The 20393-nt window shown below is 42.0% G+C and overlaps 1 protein-coding gene across 1 annotated transcript; it reads right to left on the bottom strand.

The window, feature by feature from the left end:
* Positions 1-747: 747 nt before the first annotated feature.
* LOC149241812 (uncharacterized) lies at positions 748-19675 on the bottom strand. The gene is made up of 3 exons (XM_089370661.1): positions 18354-19675; positions 17240-17875; positions 748-1525 (listed from the first exon to the last, which is right to left on the bottom strand). Exons 1-3 carry the CDS (start codon positions 19673-19675, stop codon positions 748-750), a joined length of 2736 nt encoding a protein of 911 aa, XP_089226787.1.
* Positions 19676-20393: the final 718 nt, after the last annotated feature.

Here is a 20393-nt window from a genome sequence, read left to right as displayed (position 1 = left end):
TGTAATAAAAGTGATAGTATCACCATTTTCATCAGTGACATGGAAAGAAGATTTTAAATCGTTGATATGCATGCCGGTGGCTTTTTGGAATCTCTCTAAGATTTCAAAGATACACAACCATGTAGATCTGCACAGAATGGCTGACAGAAGGATATCATCGACAAAAAGTGAGTGTGACATGAAATTATGCTTGCTTATGGGAAGAGGCTTGAATCTCTCTTGTTGAACCACGATCTTTATGTGTAAGCTCAGAGATTCCATGACAAGGATGAAGATAAGTGGAGATAGGGAGCAGCCCTGACGTAATCCCCTGGCCGCTTTGAAAAAAGGAGTAGGGGCACCGTTTATGAGGACAACGAAATTTACATCCACCACACAAGCCATGATCCATCGAGTACATCTGACATCTAGGCCGATCCTAGCCAGAAGGCATCTTATAAAGCCCCAGCTCACACAATCGTATGCCTTTTTTAGGTCGATTTTCAAAAGAGCCGCATCTATATTCCTGTTGTGCATAGAATGTAAGCATTCTTGGGTGAGAGCCACCGCTTCAGAGATGTTTCTGTCTTTGAGAAAGCCGTGTTGCTCTGTGGACAGATGAAGAGATAGAGTGTTCCTGATACGAATAGCAATAATCTTAGATATGATCTTGTATAATACATTGCATAATGAGATGGGCCGATAATCTGAAAATGTGGATGAGAGCTTTTTCTTTGGAATAAGGGCGATATATGTAGAGGAGATCTTCTAACTGATGAAGCCTTGAGTTCTCGAATCCTCGACCATCTTGAGGATATCTTCCTTGAATAATTCAAAGAAGTGGATGAAGAAGTCGATGGTCCACCCATCCGGACCGGGGCACTTATCTTTCTGGAATGTTTTCATTGTTGCCAATAATTCTTCTTCAGAAACTTCAGCAATAAGAGCATTGTTCAGGCCTTCATCAAACATAGTGGGGTATGGGTCTATTCCCCATAGAATATCCTCAAAATCGCAGATGGAATCCTCACTGTATGCCATTTTGAAAAATTTTACAGCCTCTCTAGAGATGGCTTCCTGTGTGGAGTGAGAATTACCGTGCTCATCCTTGATCTCCCAGATAGCATTAGTCTCCCTTCTCTTATTAGCATACCTGTGAAAGAACTTGGTATTTTGATCACCCTCCCTGAGCCATAATGCGCGACTTTTGAGCCTCCACGATGCTTCTTCTTCTTCTAAAATCTTTTGTTTTCTTTTTTCTAAGACCCAAATTCGGATTCTGATGGAGGACGGCATGTGAGAATTTTTAAGAAGGACAGATAAGTGTTCTAATTCCTTGCATATGTTCTTTAGCTCCTTTTTACTGGAAGCCGCTTTCTCCTTTTGCCATTTTTTAACCTCCCTTCGAAGGGATTGCAGTCGATCAATGAAATGCTGAGTAGGGCCGTTAACCAGCTTGGGATATTGCTTCCAAGTATCATTTATAAATTTATTGAAATCTTCATCAGCGAGCCATGTAAAATTGAACTTGAAGGGATATCCATATCTTTGTCCAGCATTTTTCCATTGAAATGTAATGAGATGATGATCGGCACGGAATGATGTTCATGGTTGGAGGCCCATATTTTTCTATCAGTCGCTCATGGAAAATAAATCTGTCTATTCTCTTCGCCAGGTAGGCGCTGCTCGATCTTCCATTGTCCCAGGTTGGACCTGTTAGCACTTGGAATTTCACCTCAGGCTGAAAAAGGTAAACTCCAAGGCAACATCAAACCACTTAGCCTCGTAGCTAGCCCTACGGGGCAGGAGAGGGCTCTCTCCGGTTTATCTCAGTAAAGATCTTCAATTGGTGAGATAACCAATAAGGAAACACTGATTTTAGGCTAGTAAACTGATAAAAAAGGTTTGAATTGGAAATTTTAAGATTTTGGTGGAAAGTTGGGGAAAGGCAATTTTGGGTGCGGGGATTGGACACAGTTTTTGCAGGGGGTTCTTTGGGGCAAGGTAGGAGACAGTATTGATGCCTTTGATAGAGGTGGATGGATGAGAATGACCGGTGAGGAGTTAAGGAGAGAAAGCAATAACCTTGAATTCCCCTTAAACAGTTGAAAACATTGATATTAAGCAAACTTAAAAGCAGAGCATGACAGTCATGAATTCTACTTTAACACTTCATTTGCCTAATTTGCAGAAGGAAAAGTAAGGAAATGATTCACATAACACACTTACAAGTACAAAGAGAAACACACCATCAATGCATGTGACCACAAGAATCCCAAAAAGGACTGCAAAACCCTGGTCTTCCTTTGCCAAAAATTGCAGAGATACAATGAGTAATACAATAGAGCTTATCCCTCAAGAGTCCAACCATGAAAATGAGCAAGAAAGTACATAATATAGGCCATCTAACATCTTTCCGTGCCTCTAGGGGTAGATCTCACTATCCTAGGAGCTGTTTCAACCAATTCTAAACTAAGCACTGAAAACTAGGCAATCAAAACAACTTGCCTCTATAAGCTAGGAAACCAATTCATTCATTAAATTTTACCTATCTTATGAATGAATCTTCTAGAAGAGATAAATAAGTGTCTAAACATCATAAAATTACATCATTTACAACAAGGAGGATGAACATCAACTCCAAAAAGTCAAATCCAGTCAAAACTGCGTTTTGTTGAGCTGTAGGTTGAATTCCTGTGCAAACTGCCTGATGGGTCGCGCGCAATTCCTGGATGGGTCGCGCGCCTTTGGAGGCACTTCTAGGTGTCCAAATGAGGAAAAAGTGGGCTTGTTGGAAAGGTCTGGATGTCTACTTTCCAACCCAAGTAGAATTTCTGAATTTGGTTGTCATTTGCCCCTCCACAATTGCAATCTCCCAAGACTGCTTCCTGTGTGTCAAAAATGTGGCAGAAAGTCATTTTTTGCTTGTTTTTTGACTTTCTGGAGGCCCAAAACTTAGTGAAATTTCTTGGTAATGGCTGAGAAAGTGTAACTTTCCATGACAAATCCAGAAATGCTGAGTTTTTCCAAAATGGAGTTGCCAAACGAAAGGGTCGCGTGCCGGTGAAGAAAACCTGTTTTTTGCCAGAAAAATCACAAATGACCCAAAATACTCAAAAAAATTTTAAATTTGTGTTGAAGTTGAGTTATTTAGTATCATGCTCCTTCAAAGAAGCCTCAGCAAAGATATGGAGGGGGTCGGGCCTTTTCCTTCGTTTTTGTGCTTTGGCCAACCGTCTTTGGAGCACTTTCATTCTTGCCTTGCATACGTGCATCCGCGCCCAATAATGATTTTTCATGTTCCTAAGCAAGTCCTTATCATGGTTGGCCTTGGCCAGCAACCTCTCCAAATGAGCATTGACCTGGAGAAGCATAGCCTCTCGCTCAACGGGTACCAAATCGGCGGGTCTCTTTCGAGCCAAGTTGCGGTCCTCATGAATCCTCCGCAACTCATCAAGAGTGTGCTCATCCTCCAACTGCTTGTTGCGCTGCTCTAAATATGTGATCGTCCATTGTGCCCCTTCCAATCTTCGATGCAATGAATCATTTTCAGCTCTTAGGTGTTGAATGATTTCCTTTGACTATAGGCTAGGAGAACTAATATCAAGGTCAACAACCTCTATGTCCGGAACACCTGATGGCCCCTCATCAATCCTGGGTTGTTTGTCCCTCTCTGATACCTGTGATGCTGTCGGAGACGAGGCCCCTTCCACCTGATGTGGAGATAACACTCGTGGTGCTGATGAAGAAGGCGATACCCCTTCCACTTGGTGTGGCGAAAATACTCGCCGAGCTACTGCAAATAAGGCCCTGTGGCCTCTCTGGTAAGTGACCAATGGAGGAGAGATGACATGTCTAGTCTCAGGGATATCATGCTACTGTGATGGTCCTCCCTCCTCATGAACAATCTCAGGATGTGGTGGTGGTGCTGTGAAAAACTCACGAGAGATAAACTCCTCCCATGGGATGCCATGCTGAGCCAACTGATGTATGACCACAAGCTGGATCAAGCCATAATGATAAAGGCTCCTATATTGTTGTGCTGGGCTTTTCTTCTGCATCAAGGGCACCATCCTCTCAATATTTTGGCACAAGAAAACCAGGAGGTTCATCATCTGTACCCGTGTGAAATGCATCAACAAGCGAATATGGTATGAATACACACGTGAAAATCTACCCTCACAGGTGAAATAGCACCTGATAAGCCTCATCAAAGGAGCATACTCATTCCTCAAAAATCTGAAAGGAAATACACCCGTCAAAAGTCTCATAAATGCAGGTTTAATGTAAGGCTCGTACTGAAAACTGTCCAATATTTTGCGCTTGTTCCACACTTCTCCAACATTTGGTATCCCTGTTGCTTGAGCAATCATCTCATGTGTCAATGTAAAATCCACCCCTGCAAGGTTCACATGCCCATCATGCAAATGCAAAACAAACAAGCGAGCCAACTCCCTGTGATGCTGAATCTGAGAGATCCTCTCGCAAAACTCATAACATGACAGATAACGGAAACATGTGACTGCAATTGGACAAGCCTGCAAATCGGTCAAAGAGGTGGGCTCCTCTCTCTTATGGTGACCGCTCTTACCACCCTTGTGAGGCCTCCTATGTACCTCAAACTCTGAAGCTGACTCATGGTCATCACTTTGCTCATAATCAGTTTCAGTTTCTGACATGGTTTCAGGAGCAAAGTGGCTGAAATGTACTGCTGCTTCTGCTTTAAAATCTGTTGTTTTAACTGTTTGAGATGCTATTTCAAGGGGACAAATAGCACAAGGGAAATGTTAGGGAAGGGAGACTTTGAAGGGAAATTGGGAAAAATATGTGAAATAGGGGGTTAAGGGGAAGAATCATGACATATACATCATCATACAATTTCATTTGCAAGGATGTTATGGGAGGTAGAGTTCAGGGTTTAATTCTTGATTTTTTAAGAATAGGGGTAGGGTTTCAGGGCTTTTAGTATTTTTGGTAGGGAAATTAAAGAAAAATGATAAGGGAGTAAGAAATGGGATGTAGGAAAATGTAGGGAAAAATAGGAGTGAAAAGGATGACCTTAAAACAACAAAACAAACACTAGCACTTTGACATTTTTAAACAAATGCACATGGAGTCCTTATTTTGCAAATGATGGCTTTTTAAGAATATTCTCATGCTATTTACAAGCTTTAGCAAATAACAATCTTGATGATGGAAGGCCTACCTGCAAGCTTTGAAAAATTCTGGGGTCGTTTGGCAATTCACTGGCAAATTTCTGTGGAGAAAACCCCAACGGGTCGCGTGCACTGCCCAACGGGTCGTGCGCACTCAATGGGTCGCGCCCGTGTAATTTTTGCACTGGCAAAGGCACTCTGACGGGTCGCGCTCGCCTGACGGGTCGTGCGCCAGTCTCGACGGGTCGCGCGCACTCAGGCTTCACAATTTCGCCCAAATTCGCTCCAACACAATTCTCTCTGTTGCTTTGAGGCACAATGAAGACTAATGGAGGGAGAGAGAGGTTTTATATTCTTGTTTTAAATTGATTTCATTTCAAAACCCTCTTTCTAATGTTTATCATGACACTTTTTCAAAATTTGAATGCTATTGACTTTATGGTTTCTTTTTGTCCTGAAATTGGTTGAATTGATGTTTTTCCTTGAAAATTTTTGCAGGGATAGCTTCTGAGGAGTCTTGGCAAAGGGGACCAGGGCTGCATGCTGTCTTTCGAAAAATTTGAATTTTTACAATTTTTACAAAATTTTGAGAAATGACCTTGGCTTTAAAAACAGGGTTTTTAAATCCAAGGTAAAAAAATTAGCTGTACAAGATGAAATCTTTTAAAGAAACACTTTGATAATCATCCCTCTGGCCTGCTGGGCATTTATTGACTTTTAGAGACATGACCTTGAAGACAAATTGGACCTAAACCCTAGACCTAGAATTTTGACCTCAAGACAAGACAAGTAACCTTGAAAAAGTTTAATGACTGAAACAACTTGATCCAGCAGTGCCAAGAGGGGAATAAAGACACCAGCTCCTCCATCAGGGTTATGGCATGCCTAATGGAATGCAATAAGATGACACTGATGAGACACCTACTTATGCACATGCAAAGAGCTTTGATCGCTGATGGAGGGCTACTAGACCGACTCTAACATTGGCTCCAATGGGGATGGTAGCTCCTTGGAGGTACCAAGAACCTTAGACCTCTGGGAGAGCAGACCAATGATTTATAATCATTGGGCAATGGAGTCATTATTTACACATGTGACCCAAATTTGGACAACTTTAATGACTTTGACAATTGACTGAAAATCGAACTAACTTCGACACAAACTAACTCAACTTTGTGCAGAAGATGGACTGATTAAAACAACCTGAAAAACTCACACCAACTAATCTCCATCTTAAGAATTATAGCCTTCACCGCGGGCCCCAGACTAAAGATGAAAGATCAGTTCACACTTGCAGCAGAACGTAAGTAAAATGGTAATTACAATGATAATGACTAGAGCAGAAAATGCTCAAACATGATACCTTTTGAGCAGCCGGCCATTTACCGACCCACCGAGACAATCTTCACCGTTCATTTCTTTGAGAAGAAAGGCATTTGGACCACGGTATGCTGCAATTTTGTAGGGACCTTTCCACAAGTTGTCGAATTTTCCATGTTTCCCTTTGTCTTCATTTCGGGCATCCCATCTCAGAACAACATCATCTATCTGAAAATCATCCGGTTTAGCTTTTCTGTCATAGATTTTCTTTATGCGCTCTTGCAACTTAAGGGAATTTTGAAGAACTTCCTCTCGTGTCTGCTGTAAATGAATCATTTGACTAATCCGCCGTTGCATAGGATCATCCTCACCATCAGCTTCTTGAAGCAACTTTGCTACCAGAATACTAAGTGAAGTAGGAAACACTGCATCTGTCCCATAAACCAGTTCAAAGGGTGACATACCAATTGACTTCTTTTGAATTACACGATCAGCCCATAATGCATTTACTAACCTTTTGTGCCAGCTCTTCTTATTGATTTCCAGCAATTTCTTTATGATGTTTACTAGATATTTATTCGAAGATTCGGCCAGCCCATTTCCTTGCGGATGGTAGGCGGTCGAATGCCCCAAGCTGATGTTATATTTGTAGCAAAAATCAATCATCTTCTTTGATTTAAACGCTGCTGCATTATCTGTAGTCAACTTATGTGGACAGCCGAAACGTGACAATATGTTATTCTCAAGGAAAGAAATAATTACCGAGTCCGTGGCCTGCTGGGTGAGAATGGCTTCAATCCACTTCGTGAAGTAATCAGTGGCGGTCAATATCCATTGATGCTATCCCGAAGATGCTGGGTGGATTTCGCCAATAAAATCCAAGCCCCATTACTGAAATGGTGCACTGATTTCAATGGGCTTGAGAGGTAACGGGTGTAATTTCTGCTTTCCTTGAAAAATTTGACATTCATGACAACTCTTAACTACTTTATATACATCAGAAAACAATGAAGGCCAATAGAAACCCGCTCTTAGGATTTTATTAGCCATGGTCTTCCAAAACAAGTGGCCCCCGCAGTCACCTTTGTGAAAATCCTCAACAGCTCTCTTAGCTTCTTCCTCGACTAAACAATTCAGCAATATGCCACCAGGGTCTTTCCAATAAAGTGCAGATTTGATGATGCAAAATTTGGCAGCTTTTAATTTCAATGTCCTAGCTTTGTTTCGAGGCATCTCAGGGGGTGCAGACAAATTTTGAAGCACATATACAATATCAGCATACCAAGGAGAGGAAACAAAGATATCGGATACCTGTAGAGCTGAATTTTCTTCATCTTCATCGGATAAGGCAGCAATCAAATTGATGTCTAGGACATGGAGATTTGTTTCAGCCATCAACTTAGCAAGACCTTGACCCTTGATCAACTTGGTAGGCTTAATTTCCACATCATACTCTAATAGTGCAGCGATCCACTTACCCCTTCTTCCTTCCGGTTCCGCTTGTACCAAAACATCCTTAACAGCTGCGTTGGGAACATATGCCAAAATATGAGAATTCAGTATGTACACCCGGAAATCTTTCAGAGCTTTTACCAGTGCCAATGCTTGTTTTTCAATGATATTATATTTCAGCGCTCCATCCCTTATGATACGACTGAAAAAAGCTATGGGCTTCTCAACTCCATCTCTCTTTTGCATCAACACAGCTGCCAATGTATGCTCTGAAGCAAATGAAAATAAAATAAAGTCTTGTGTATAATCCGGGCTGATTAGAGTTGGGGATGAAGATAAAATTAACTTTACCAAATTGAAAGACTTTACCGCCTCTTCGGTCCATTTGAGCTGGCTGTCCTTTTTGAGCATGTTGGTTATTTCTCTAAGATGTTCGGCAAGATTGGGAATAAAGCGACGCAGAAAATTCAACTTGCCATTAAAGGACTGAATCTCCTTCTTCTTTCGGGGCTGCTCTAACTGCTGAATTGCTTCCACACATGCAGGATCTATGTGAATGCCATCTTTAGAAATGATATGGCCCAACAGCTTGCCTTCGCTCATAGCGAAAAGGCTCTTCTTCGGATTCAATGAGATACCATATTTTCTACACTTTTGAAACACCGTTGTTAAATGATACAAATGCTCTTCATCAGATTTAGAAAACACAGTTAAATCATCAAGATAAACGACCAAAAAGACATCTTTCTCATTAGCAAAGGCCATGTCCATTGCCCGCTGAAAGGTAGCACCTGCGTTTTTCAATCCAAATGGCATCTTGGCATAATGAAATGTCCCCCAAGGATTTGTGAATGCAGTCTTGTCGCGGTCATCCTCATGCACCAAAATCTGATTGTACCCGGAATAACCATCAAGTAGAGACATCCTCGATGCGCCAACTACCCGCTGCAATATATGATCCATCTTGGGCAGCGGATAATTGTCCTTTAGCAACACCTTATTGAGATTTCTGAAGTCTATACACAAGCGAATGTCGCCGATCTTCTTTCTCACGGGCACCAAGTTGGAAATCCAGTCGGAAAATCTGATTGGCACTATGATTCCAAACTTATACAACCTGTTGACTTCCTTCTCGATCAATGGAAGCAGCTTAGGATTAATTCTTCTCAACTTTTGTTGGAAAGGCTTTTGATTTGGCTTTATGGGAATGGTGTGCTGAATGATACTTGTGTCATAAGTTTTCAAATCTGAATAGTCCCATGCAAAAACATTAGAAAACAAGGACAACAATCTGATATATTCTTTCTTTACCTTGGGCGACAATGCTTTTGATAGCTTCACCATCTTTGGATTCTCAGCTGTTCCGAGATTCACTTCTTCGACACCTTGTTCTGTGGGCCTTAAGGTGGGTTTGCGGGCCACATCATCTTGATTGAACAACTCTTCCAAAGGAATTAAGCCTTTAGGAATGAAATTGTCCTTAAGCTGCAACACATCCATCTGATTTACTCCTTCAGCTTCCGTGTCTATGGAGATGTCTTTGAAATCACCTTCAACTTGCAGAAAATCCTTGATTTCTTCGTCATCTTGGAAAACTTGCCAACATCTTTGATTATCTGGAACTGTAGGACAATGTTTCACATAAATCTCAAACTTATTACTGGAATTCATGGGGATTTTTAGATTGCTTGCTGCCTTAGCCAACGCATCCGCAACACCATTTTGGATACGGGGCACACATGTCAAAGTATGTTCAGAAAACAGTTTCAAGATATCTAGGACAGCATTTCGATATGCTCGCATACGAGGATGTTTGGCCTGAAATTCACCTTTCACTTGCTTTATAACCAACTCGGAGTCGCCATATACTTCTATCTTCTTTGCCTTCAACTTCCGAAGGATCTTCAGACCAGCAATGAGAGCCTCATATTCCGCCTCATTGTTTGAACAATCAAATGCCAATTTGTAAGAGCATACTCGTACCTTGCTTGGGACTTTGTTTCGGACAGAAAATGGGCTTCGAATCCACACACCTATACTAGCACCATCGCTGCCCACAGCGCCATCAAAATCCATGGTCCAAAGACCATCCTCATCGTCTTCTAAGTGCTGAAAATGTGATGTCTGTGCATTTTCTGTTTGCTGCCCATTGATCTCAGCTGTTGGCTTCATGACAGCGGACCTTTCTTCACTTTCCTTTCTCAAAATTTCTCTGAAATTTTCTGAAATGTCTGGTATATCTTCTGCTTGAACTAACTGACTATCTATCTCATTAAAATTCTCCGCAAACAAAACAAATGACTCTAAATCTGTATGTACATAATTTACAGGATGATTAACTGGCTTTTCCTTACTAGTGATCATGTATTTCATCTTTTGTTCCCGATATAACTTCCTCATCTGACCAAAGACCGGAATTGTAGCATAGGAAAAATCGAGCTGAAGTGTACCTTTGAGCTTTGCTCCCCAAGATCTAGAAAGCAACATCCCGAATCGCGGAGGAATATCCGCCACCACCACATCCATCAAAACATTCTTTGTTGGGATTTGATCTAAGCTCACCACCAAGTCCTTGATCAAACCAATACATTTTACCCGGCTGGAATCAAACGAATACAAATCATGATATTTCCTTGTGATGTCTAGTCCTAGCTTTTCCATAATTGCTTTCGGCATCAAATTATGCGAAGCTCCCGAGTCAAACATGGCATTATGTAAAACATATTCATGCAATCGCAGACTGATATAGAATGGAGGAACATCACTTTCGGGAGACTCACCATTTAAAGCTGGCCCAAAGATCAATTCCGGCTGATCATCTTCTACATTCACCGTGTCTAGCATTGGATCAAAATTCAGCATCTTGGAAATTTGGCCTCGGTAAGTGTTGTTCTTCATGATTTCCGTTAAAGGAATGGACACTTTCAACTTTGAAATTTCATTCTCCAAACTGAAAACTGAAACCTTCTCACCTTCTTTAGCCGGAACCTCTCTTTTTTCAATTTTATCTCTCGGTGTGCTTGATGGCTGATCTATCTTGCTTGCTGATGATGATTGACTTGTTGAAGGATCAATTATGTCTTTTCCTTTTGTGTGTGGAGAAGCCGAATCATTCTTTGCTGAAGTATCTTTCCTTTTCTGAATGGGATTTATGGGAACAGCTCGGTTTCTTAATTATCTCTGTTGAGCGGATAAAGCATATAGGTACCCTCTTTGATACTCTTCCGATTCTTCTTCAAGTGCTGCATCATTTGACAAGATATAATGTTCATCCTGAGGGAAGATGGAGTGACTTACCAATTCTTCTTCTTCTGTAACATAAGTGGGCAGATCATCAGGAGTGAAGAAGTGATTTTCCTCTCCCACCGTATCACCTTCATCCTCTGATTCTTGGCTAACAAAATTCTGCTGAAAAGGAGGTTTAATTTGTTGCTGAACTGCTGCCTCTTGTGCCTTTGTTTCTCGCTGCTTGATTCTATATTGTGGCTGCTGTGCACCTCGGAAATTAGGATTACGGATCTGCGGTTTCGGCTTGTTGAGATGAGTATTTTCGAGCATCGTTACTACCTTGCGGAGAAGCTGATTGGATGTAGAAGCTTCCTCTTTGATTGTGACTCGCTTTTATGCCTTCATCCTTGCTCTTTTATCATTCAAATTCGCTTCAACACTAACAGCAATTTTCTGCATATCCTCCAAGGTAGGCGGATCTCTATCTCGCGATGAATAAGCCATCTCCGGATCAAAACCATCCGGGAATTTGAGAAGTGCTGATTTTCTAGATGGCCTCAAATCATTTGGAATAGCATTGCAAACCGTGTTAAATCTGATAATGTAGTCTTGGACTGACTCACCATGATTACGTTTGAGATTGTTGTACTCAGCATTGATCTGAAGTGGATCCTTTCTGATTTCCCATCGATCTAGAAACTGGTTCTGAAGTGCTTCCAAGGTGGGAATGCTTCTAGCTGTCAACCCTCTGAACCACTTTCTAACTTCTCCTCCAAATGTTTGCACGAACAATCGCATGGTAACATCTTCTTCATCTATCTTATATAGATCGAAGAAAGTCGTCATTTGTCAATATGTTGCTGAGCAGAGATACTTTGTGGAGTGCCATCAAACATGGGAATTTTACTTTGATAATCGGCTGGCATATCATGCAAATTTTGGGGAAGAGCAAGTGGGGCAATGGGATGTAGAAGGCGAACCAACTGTAGATGCGGGATAAGTGATTATGGGAGAAACAGAAATAAAAGGAGGATTGGACTGCTCATGCGCCATGATAGTAGATCCAATATGACCAGATATAGTTTCAACGAACTCGGCAAGATTGGTAGCGTGAATATCCAACTGAAGAGATCTTAGGATGAAATTGTCAACCAATTTATTGTGTCTCTCAATTTCAAGAGCAGCTGCGAAATCAGGGTTAGGAACTAGAGAATCAAGTGCACTTTCAGATTTGGTTTTGAACAAAGACAACTCAAAACTCTCGTCAAAATCAATGTCTTCAAGATACTCAAAAAGAGTTGGACATGAATGAGATTTGAATATACGACCAGAATTGGAAGCCAGTTTGGAAATCAAGGAACAAATAACCAATCAGCCTGTGAAAACTATTAACTAATCATCCAAAAGTTCAGAGTTTACAAATGAACTTGGGTGAAATACAATTGAAGTGGTTGTATTCACAAGCTCACGGAGATTGACTGAAGCAGCGTTTATCTACTTCCGCTAATGCAAAGCAAAAGCGTTTCGAAGGCTACCTGGCATAACTTCAGGCTCTGTCTAAGACTTATGAAACAAACACATCAATCCACAAACAAGTTTTTTCTCCCCAGTATGGTCGCCAATATGTTAGCGCTTGGAATTTCACCTCAGGCTGAAAAAGGTAAACTCCAAGGCAACATCAAACCACTTAGCCTCGTAGCTAACCCTACGGGGCAGGAGAGGGCTCTCTCCGGTTTATCTCGGTAAAGATCTTAAATGGGTGAGATAACCAATAAGGAAACACTGATTTTAGGCTAGTAAACTGATAAAAAAGGTTTGAATTGGAAATTTTAAGATTTTGGTGGAAAGTTGGGGAAAGGCAATTTTGGGTGCGGGGATTGGACACAGTTTTTGTAGGGGGTTCTTTGGGGCAAGGTAGGAGACAGTATTGATGCCTTTGATAGAGGTGGATGGATGAGAATGACCGGTGAGGAGTTAAGGAGAGCAAGCAATAACCTTGAATTCCCCTTAAACAGTTGAAAACATTGATATTAAGCAAACTTAAAAGCAGAGCATGACAGTCATGAATTCTACTTTAACACTTCATTTGCCTAATTTGCAGAAGGAAAAGTAAGGAAATGATTCACATAACACACTTACAAGTACAAAGAGAAACACACCATCAATACATGTGACCACAAGAATCCCAAAAAGGACTGCAAAACCCTGGTCTTCCTTTGCCAAAAATTGCAGAGATACAATGAGTAATACAATAGAGCTTATCCCTCAAGAGTCCAACCATGAAAATGAGCAAGAAAGTACATAATATAGGCCATCTAACATCTTTCCGTGCCTCTAGGGGTCGATTTCACTATCCTAGGAGCTGTTTCAACCAGTTCTAAACTAAGCACTGAAAACTAGGCAATCAAAACAACTTGCCTCTATAAGCTAGGAAACCAATTCATTCATTAAATTTTACCTATCTTATGAATGAATCTTCTAGAAGAGATAAATAAGTGTCTAAAAATCATAAAATTACATCATTTACAACAAGGAGGATGAACATCAACTCCAAAAAGTCAAATCCAGTCAAAACTGCGTTTTGCTGAGCTGTAGGTTGAATTCCTGTGCAAACTGCCTGATGGGTCGCGCGCAATTCCTGGATGGGTCGTGCGCCTTTGGAGGCACTTTTGAGGCACTTCCAGGTGTCCAAATGAGGCAAACGTGGGCTTTTTGGAAAGGTCTGGATGTCTACTTTCCAACCCAAGTGGAATTTCTAAATTTGGTTGTCATTTGCCCCTCCAAAATTGCAATCTCCCAAGACTGCTTCCTGTGTGTCAAAAATGTGGCAGAAAGTCATTTTTGCTTGTTTTTTGACTTTCTGGAGGCCCAAAACTTGGTGAAATTTCTTGGTAATGGCTGAGCAAGTGTAACGTTCCATGAAAAATCCAGAAATGCTGAGTTTTTCCAAAATGGAGTTGCCAAACGAAAGGTTCGCGCGCGGTGCGCGACCCATTGGTGAAGAAAACCTGTTTTTTGCCAGAAAAATCACAAATGACCGAAAATGCTCAAAATTTTTTGAAATTTGTGTTGAAGTTGAGTTATTTAGTATCATGCTCCTTCAAAGAAGCCTCAGCGAAGATATGGAGGGGGTCGGGCCTTTTCCTTTGTTTTTGTGCTTTGGCCAACCGTCTTTGGAGCACTTTCATTCTTGCATCCACGCCCAATAATGATTTTTCATGTTCTTGAGCAAGTCCTTATCCTGGTTGGCCTTGGCCAACAACCTCTCCAAATGAGCATTGACCTGGAGAAGCATAGCCTCTCGCTCAACGGGTACCAAATCACCGGGTCTCTTTCGAGCCAAGTTGCGGTCCTCATGAATCCTCCGCAACTCATCAAGAGTGTGCTCATCCTCCAACTGCTTGTTGCGCTGCTCTAAATATGTGATCGTCCATTGTGCCCCTTCCAATCTTCGCTGCAATGAATCATTTTTAGCTCTTAGGTGCTGAATGATTTCCTTTGAATCTAGGCTAGGAGAACTAATATCAAGGTAAACAACCTCTATGTCCGGAACACCTGATGGCCCCTCATCAATCCTGGGCTGTTTGTCCCTCTCTGATACTTGTGCTGCTATCGGAGACGAGGCCCCTTCCACCTGATGTGGAGATAACACTCGTGGTGCTGATGAAGAAGATGAGACCCCTTCCACCTGGTGTGGAGAAAATACTCGCCGAGCTACTGCAAATAAGGCCCTGTGGCCTCTCTGGTAAGTGACCAATGGAGGAGAGCTGACATGTCTAGTCTCAGGGATATCATGCTGCTGTGATGGTCCTCCCTCCTCATGAACAATCTTAGGATGTGGTGGTGGTGCTGTGAAAAACTCACGAGAGATAAACTCCTCCCATGGGATGCCATGCTGAGCCAACTGATGTATGACCACAAGCTGGATCAAGCCATAATGATAAAGGCTCCTATATTGTTGTGCTGGGCTTTTCCTCTGCATCAAGGGCACCATCCTCTCAATATTCTGGCACAAGAAAACCGGGAGGTTCATCATCCGTACCCGTGTGAAATGCATCAACAAGCGAATATGGTATGAATACACACGTGAAAATCTGCCCTCACAGGTGAAATAGCGCATGATAAGCCTCATCAAAGGAGCATACTCATTCCTCAAAAATCTGAAAGGAAATACACCCGTCAAAAGTCTCATAAATGCAGGTTTAATGTAAGGCTCGTACTGAAAACTGTCCAATATTTTGCGCTTGTTCCACACTTCTCCAACATTTGGTATCCCTGTTGCTTGAGCAATCATCTCAGGTGTCAATGTAAAATCCACCCCTGCAAGGTTCACATGCCCATCATGCAAATGCAAAACAAACAAGCGAGCCAACTCCCTGTGATGCTGAATCTGAGAGATCCTCTCGCAAAACTCATAACATGACAGATAACGGAAACATGTGACTGCAATTGGACAAGCCTGCAAATCGGTCAAAGAGGTGGGCTCCTCTCTCTTATGGTGACCGCTCTTACCACCCCTGTGAGGCCTCCTATGTACCTCAAACTCTGAAGCTGACTCATGGTCATCACTTTGCTCATAATCGGTTTCGGTTTCTGACATGGTTTCAGGAGCAAAGTGGCTGAAATGTACTGCTGCTTCTGCTTTAAAATCTGTTGTTTTAACTGTTTGAGATGCTGTTTCAAGGGGACAAATAGCACAAGGGAAATGTTAGGGAAAGGAGACTTTGAAGGGAAATTGGGAAAAATATGTGAAATAGGGGGTTAAGGGGAAGAATCATGACATATACATCATCATACAATTTCATTTGCAAGGATGTTATGGGAGGTAGAGTTCAGGGTTTAATTCTTGATTTTTTAGGAATAGGGGTAGGGTTTCAGGGCTTTTAGTATTTTTTGAGGGAAATTAAAGAAAAATGATAAGGGAGTAAGCAATGGGATGTAGGAAAATGTAGGGAAAAATAGGAGTGAAAAGGATGACCTTAAAACAACAAAACAAACACTAGCACTTTGACATTTTTAAACAAATGCACATGGAGTCCTTATTTTGCAAATGATGGCTTTTTAAGAATATTCTCATGCTATTTACAAGCTTTAGCAAATAACAATCTTGATGATGGAAGGCCTACCTGCAAGCTTTGAAAAATTCCGGGGTCGTTTGGCAGTTCACTGGCAAATTTCTGTGGAGAAAACCCCAACGGGTCGCGTGCACTGCCCAACGGGTCGCGCGCACTCAATGGGTCACGCCTGTGTAATTTTTGCACTGGCAAAGGCACTCTGACGGGTCGCGCGCCAGTCTCGACGGGTCGCGCACACTCAGGCTTCACAATTTCGCCCAAATTCGCTCCAGCACAATTCTCTCTATTGCTTTGAGGCACAATGAAGACTAATGGAGGGAGAGAGAGGTTTTATATTCTTGTTTTAAATTGATTTCATTTCAAAACCGTCTTTCTAATGTTTATCATGACACTTTTTCAAAATTTGAATGCTATTGACTTTATGGTTTCTTTTTGTCCTGAAATTGGTTGAATTGATGTTTTTCCTTGAAAATTTTTGCAGGGATAGCTTCTGAAGAGTCTTGGCAAAGGGGACCAGGGCTGCATGCTGTCTTTCGAAAAATTTGAATTTTTACAATTTTTACAAAATTTTGAGAAATGACCTTGGCTTTAAAAACAGGGTTTTTAAATCCAAGGTAAAAAAATTAGCTGTACAAGATGAAATCTTTTAAAGAAACACTTTGATAATCATCCCTCTGGCCTGTTGGGCATATATTGAATTTTAGAGACATGACCTTGAAGACAAATTGGACCTAAACCCTAGACCTAGAATTTTGACCTCAAGACAAGACAAGTAACCTTGAAAAAGTTTAATGACTGAAACAACTTGATCCAGCAGTGCCAAGAGGGGAATAAAGACACCAGCTCCTCCATCAAGGTTATGGCATGCCTAATGGAATGCAATAAGATGACACTGATGAGACACCTACTTATGCACATGCAAAGAGCTTTGATCGCTGATGGAGGGCTACTAGATCGACTCTAACAGGACCCTGAACAACAGGCAGGACATCAATGAAATCATTTTGAATAATAGATTCCCGGATGTACCTTCCTATAGGATCAGATTTTCTGCCATTGCCCCATATTTCGTCATTACAAAGTGTGCAGTTAAAATCTCCACCAATTATCAAAGAGTCTATATCAAGTAGTTCAGAAGAAAGCAGATTATTCCAGAAAGGGAAACGATTTTTATAAGGAGCATAAATATTTAAAATGTGGAAGGGATCTGTGGATCCTCGGAAATGAGCCAGAATAAGAATGCCAGCAAAGCATTGAAAAGCAGCGGCAGAAATCCACTTGGGGTCCCACAAAACAGCGAGTCCACCAGACATGCCCACAGCATTTGTAGCGACCATATGCCAAGACGGAAGCATCCTCCTGAAGTATGAGATGGATTGAGAGCTTTCATGCATGGTTTCCTGAATAAGAAGCATCTTAGAATTCGAAGAGACAAAAAGATGTTTAAGGGCCAGAAATTTGTGATCAGCTCCAAGGCCCCGAATGTTCATGAGCCAAAATGAGAATGCCAGCAAAGCATTGAAAAGCAGCGGTAGAAATCCACTTGGGGTCCCACAAAACAGCAAGTCCACCAGACATGCCCACAACATTTGTAGTGACCATATGCCAAGACGGAAGCATCCTCCTGAAGTATGAGATGGATAGAGAGCTTTCATGCATGGTTTCCTAAATAAGAAGCATCTTAGAATTCGAAGAGACAAAAAGATGTTTAAGGGCCAGAAATTTGTGATTAGCTCCAAGGCCCTGAATGTTCATGGACAGAATGCTGATCATTTGGGAGCTTCATGAGGCCGGCAAGCTCTAAGAGGCCCATTTTCAAAAAAACTCCATCAACAATTTCAGTCACAGGGATATCAATGAGGGAAAGATCCCTGGATGGCGAGAGCCTTCTACCTTTTCGACCCCGGAAATCCCTGCTGCCATGCTTCTCTTTGCGGCGGACAGTGATGTTCCTCGCAAATGTGGGGTTAATGTGGGGCGAGGGGGAAGGAGAAGGTCGGTGAACAGTTAAAGGCTGAAGATTTAATGACGTTCTTTTGAGGAGGAGATCAATGTCCTGGTCAAGAGAATTAAGAGGAGAGGTTCGAGGGGAAGGAGGGGGGGAAATAGGGATGAGAGGTGCCTTTCCTTTGTGATCAGGAACCTGATTATGGAAAGGGGGGATAGGCGAAGGTAGAGATGTGCGTCCAGGGATAGAATGAGAGTGGGAGGGGGGGATTGGGGCGACGATGAAATGTATATGCGGCCAGCCGCATGATCGGAACCAGGGGGTTTAGATGATGCTGGGGGGAGGGGAATTTCAGGGTCCGGATCCAATTCGAGCAGCGGCGGAGAAATATAAGAGAAGTCACAAGGCAGTTGAGAAGGAGACTTTGAAACAGTGGAAGATCTCGGTCGATCAGCAGACAAATTAGAATTACGTTTAGAAGGTTCCACAGAGACAGATCGAGAATGAGGGAGGCTGGCAGATCGGTCAAGGGAGCGACCCATCAGTGATTGAGGAGCGGCGTTGGATAAGACAGGAGCCCGATAAATCTCTGAGGGGAAAGGCCCATCAAAGGCCGAAGTATCTCTGTCATGCTTTGAGGAGGGAATATATACAGCCTTCTTCTTCAGTTTGGCACTCGGGCGACGTGGACAATTTGAAAAAAGGTGGCCAGTTTTATGACAGATGGAACACCTGAAAGGCACGCCCCAGTAGTCTAACCGTTGTTGAATTTTGGACAGCTCCCAAGTAAGATCAATAGTCTCAGGAAAACCTCCCCTGAATTCTTTTTCAATGAGAATCCAGGCGACCCGCTTGTCTTTAGCACCAATACATCGCGGGTCGACATATATGAATCGCCCGATAGCATTTCCTATCTTTTCCATAGATTCCTTGGTCCACAATTCGAGAGGCAAGCCAGGCAATTTAAGCCAGATGTAATTATTCTGGGGCGTGCAATGAAGCGGATTAAATCCAATAAACCATCTGTGCAGAGCTAAAAAACTCCTCTCTTTCACCCAGGGTTTCGAAAAGATGATTTCCAGGTCATGGATCCGGAGAAAATGAAAACTATACCAGTTGTTCATGAGGCGAACAATGGTAGGGGAGTATCCCAGAAGAGGAGCCCACCTGGCAGCAATCCATGATCGAATTTGCGAATCCTCCATAGTCGGGAAGAACCATCTCCCAATGAGCGCCCTCTTCTGTAAGCTTACAATTCTGTCTGTTAAAAGAGGGCCATCTAGGTTAATGGCCGAGGGGGGTGGAGAGGTTTTAACAGGTCGAAGATGTTTAGGAGGCAGCCGAGATGCCAAGTCATCATCCTGCGTGGGCAACTGAGATAGAGAGGGAAGAATGATGTCAGCTTCCAGCGAATTCATCCAATCAGACTGAGGAGCATGTCTGGCACGTGATACTTCAGCATCCATAGTAGCACGAACCATGGCTGACTCAGCAGATTGGTCAGTGAGAAAATCCATGATAGGATAGGGACTGACACCAAAAAGGTTAGTAGGGGATCCCAAAAGGATTCACTGACAAAGGAATGATCTTATGACATAAAAGGAAGGGACGGATTATCAGCAAATTATCAGCATTATCGATCAACCTGGTCTCCTCTGCCCCGTCTCCGTTGGCTTCAGCAGAAATCTGACTTCACATTTCTGCTGAGGCGTTTGAGTCCCATGTAGCATTTTGGCAGGATATTAACCCATGGCGGATTGTGGCACTGCCCTGAGGTCTGCTTTTTCTTTTGGAAGTTCTGCTTGTGAAATCAATTATCAATTTTCATTAATTTTCATTTATGAGTTTTTCCGTGCAGAATTATCAATTTTCAAATTCTGCACTTTTCATTTATGATTTTACAGTATTGATATATCAATTTTCAAATTCTGCAATTTTCATTTATGATTTTACAGTATTGATAAAATTTCAAAACAAGAAAAATCAAAATTTCAAATTAGTAAACACAATTTTTTTTGGTTATGGATACTTACTGAACTTCAGGATTCAAATTTGATCTACTTCCATACCTCAGAAGCAGCATCGACTAGTTCAGGACTCCATTTACAAGCTTCACGGATCACTTCATTACCTTCACGAGCAAGATCACGTCACATCATTCATTACGAGGAGCAACCCGATTAGCAGATGTCTACTGCATTTATTAGGTAGTCCACAGGAATCGAACGAGGGGGA

Source organism: Pinus tabuliformis, chromosome 8, assembly GCF_031772625.1.
Source record: "Pinus tabuliformis cultivar Carrire ecotype Pingquan chromosome 8, CPIR1, whole genome shotgun sequence".
Lineage (NCBI taxonomy): Eukaryota > Viridiplantae > Streptophyta > Pinopsida > Pinales > Pinaceae > Pinus > Pinus tabuliformis.
Note: the sequence above shows the minus strand (reverse complement) of the source record. Positions and strands in the feature narration are given on the sequence as shown.

Coding starts and splice junctions, on each gene's coding strand:
- LOC149241812 (XM_089370661.1), bottom strand. CDS start 19,675: ATGGATTTTCTCACTGACCAATCTGCTGAGTCAGCCATGGTTCGTGCT. Junction 17,876..18,353: donor TCCCCCCTTTCCATAATCAG/GTTCCTGATCAC, acceptor CTTCTTATTTAG/GAAACCATGCATGAAAGCTC. Junction 1,526..17,239: donor AAATCTGATCCTATAGGAAG/GTACATCCGGGA, acceptor TGCTGGACAAAG/ATATGGATATCCCTTCAAGT.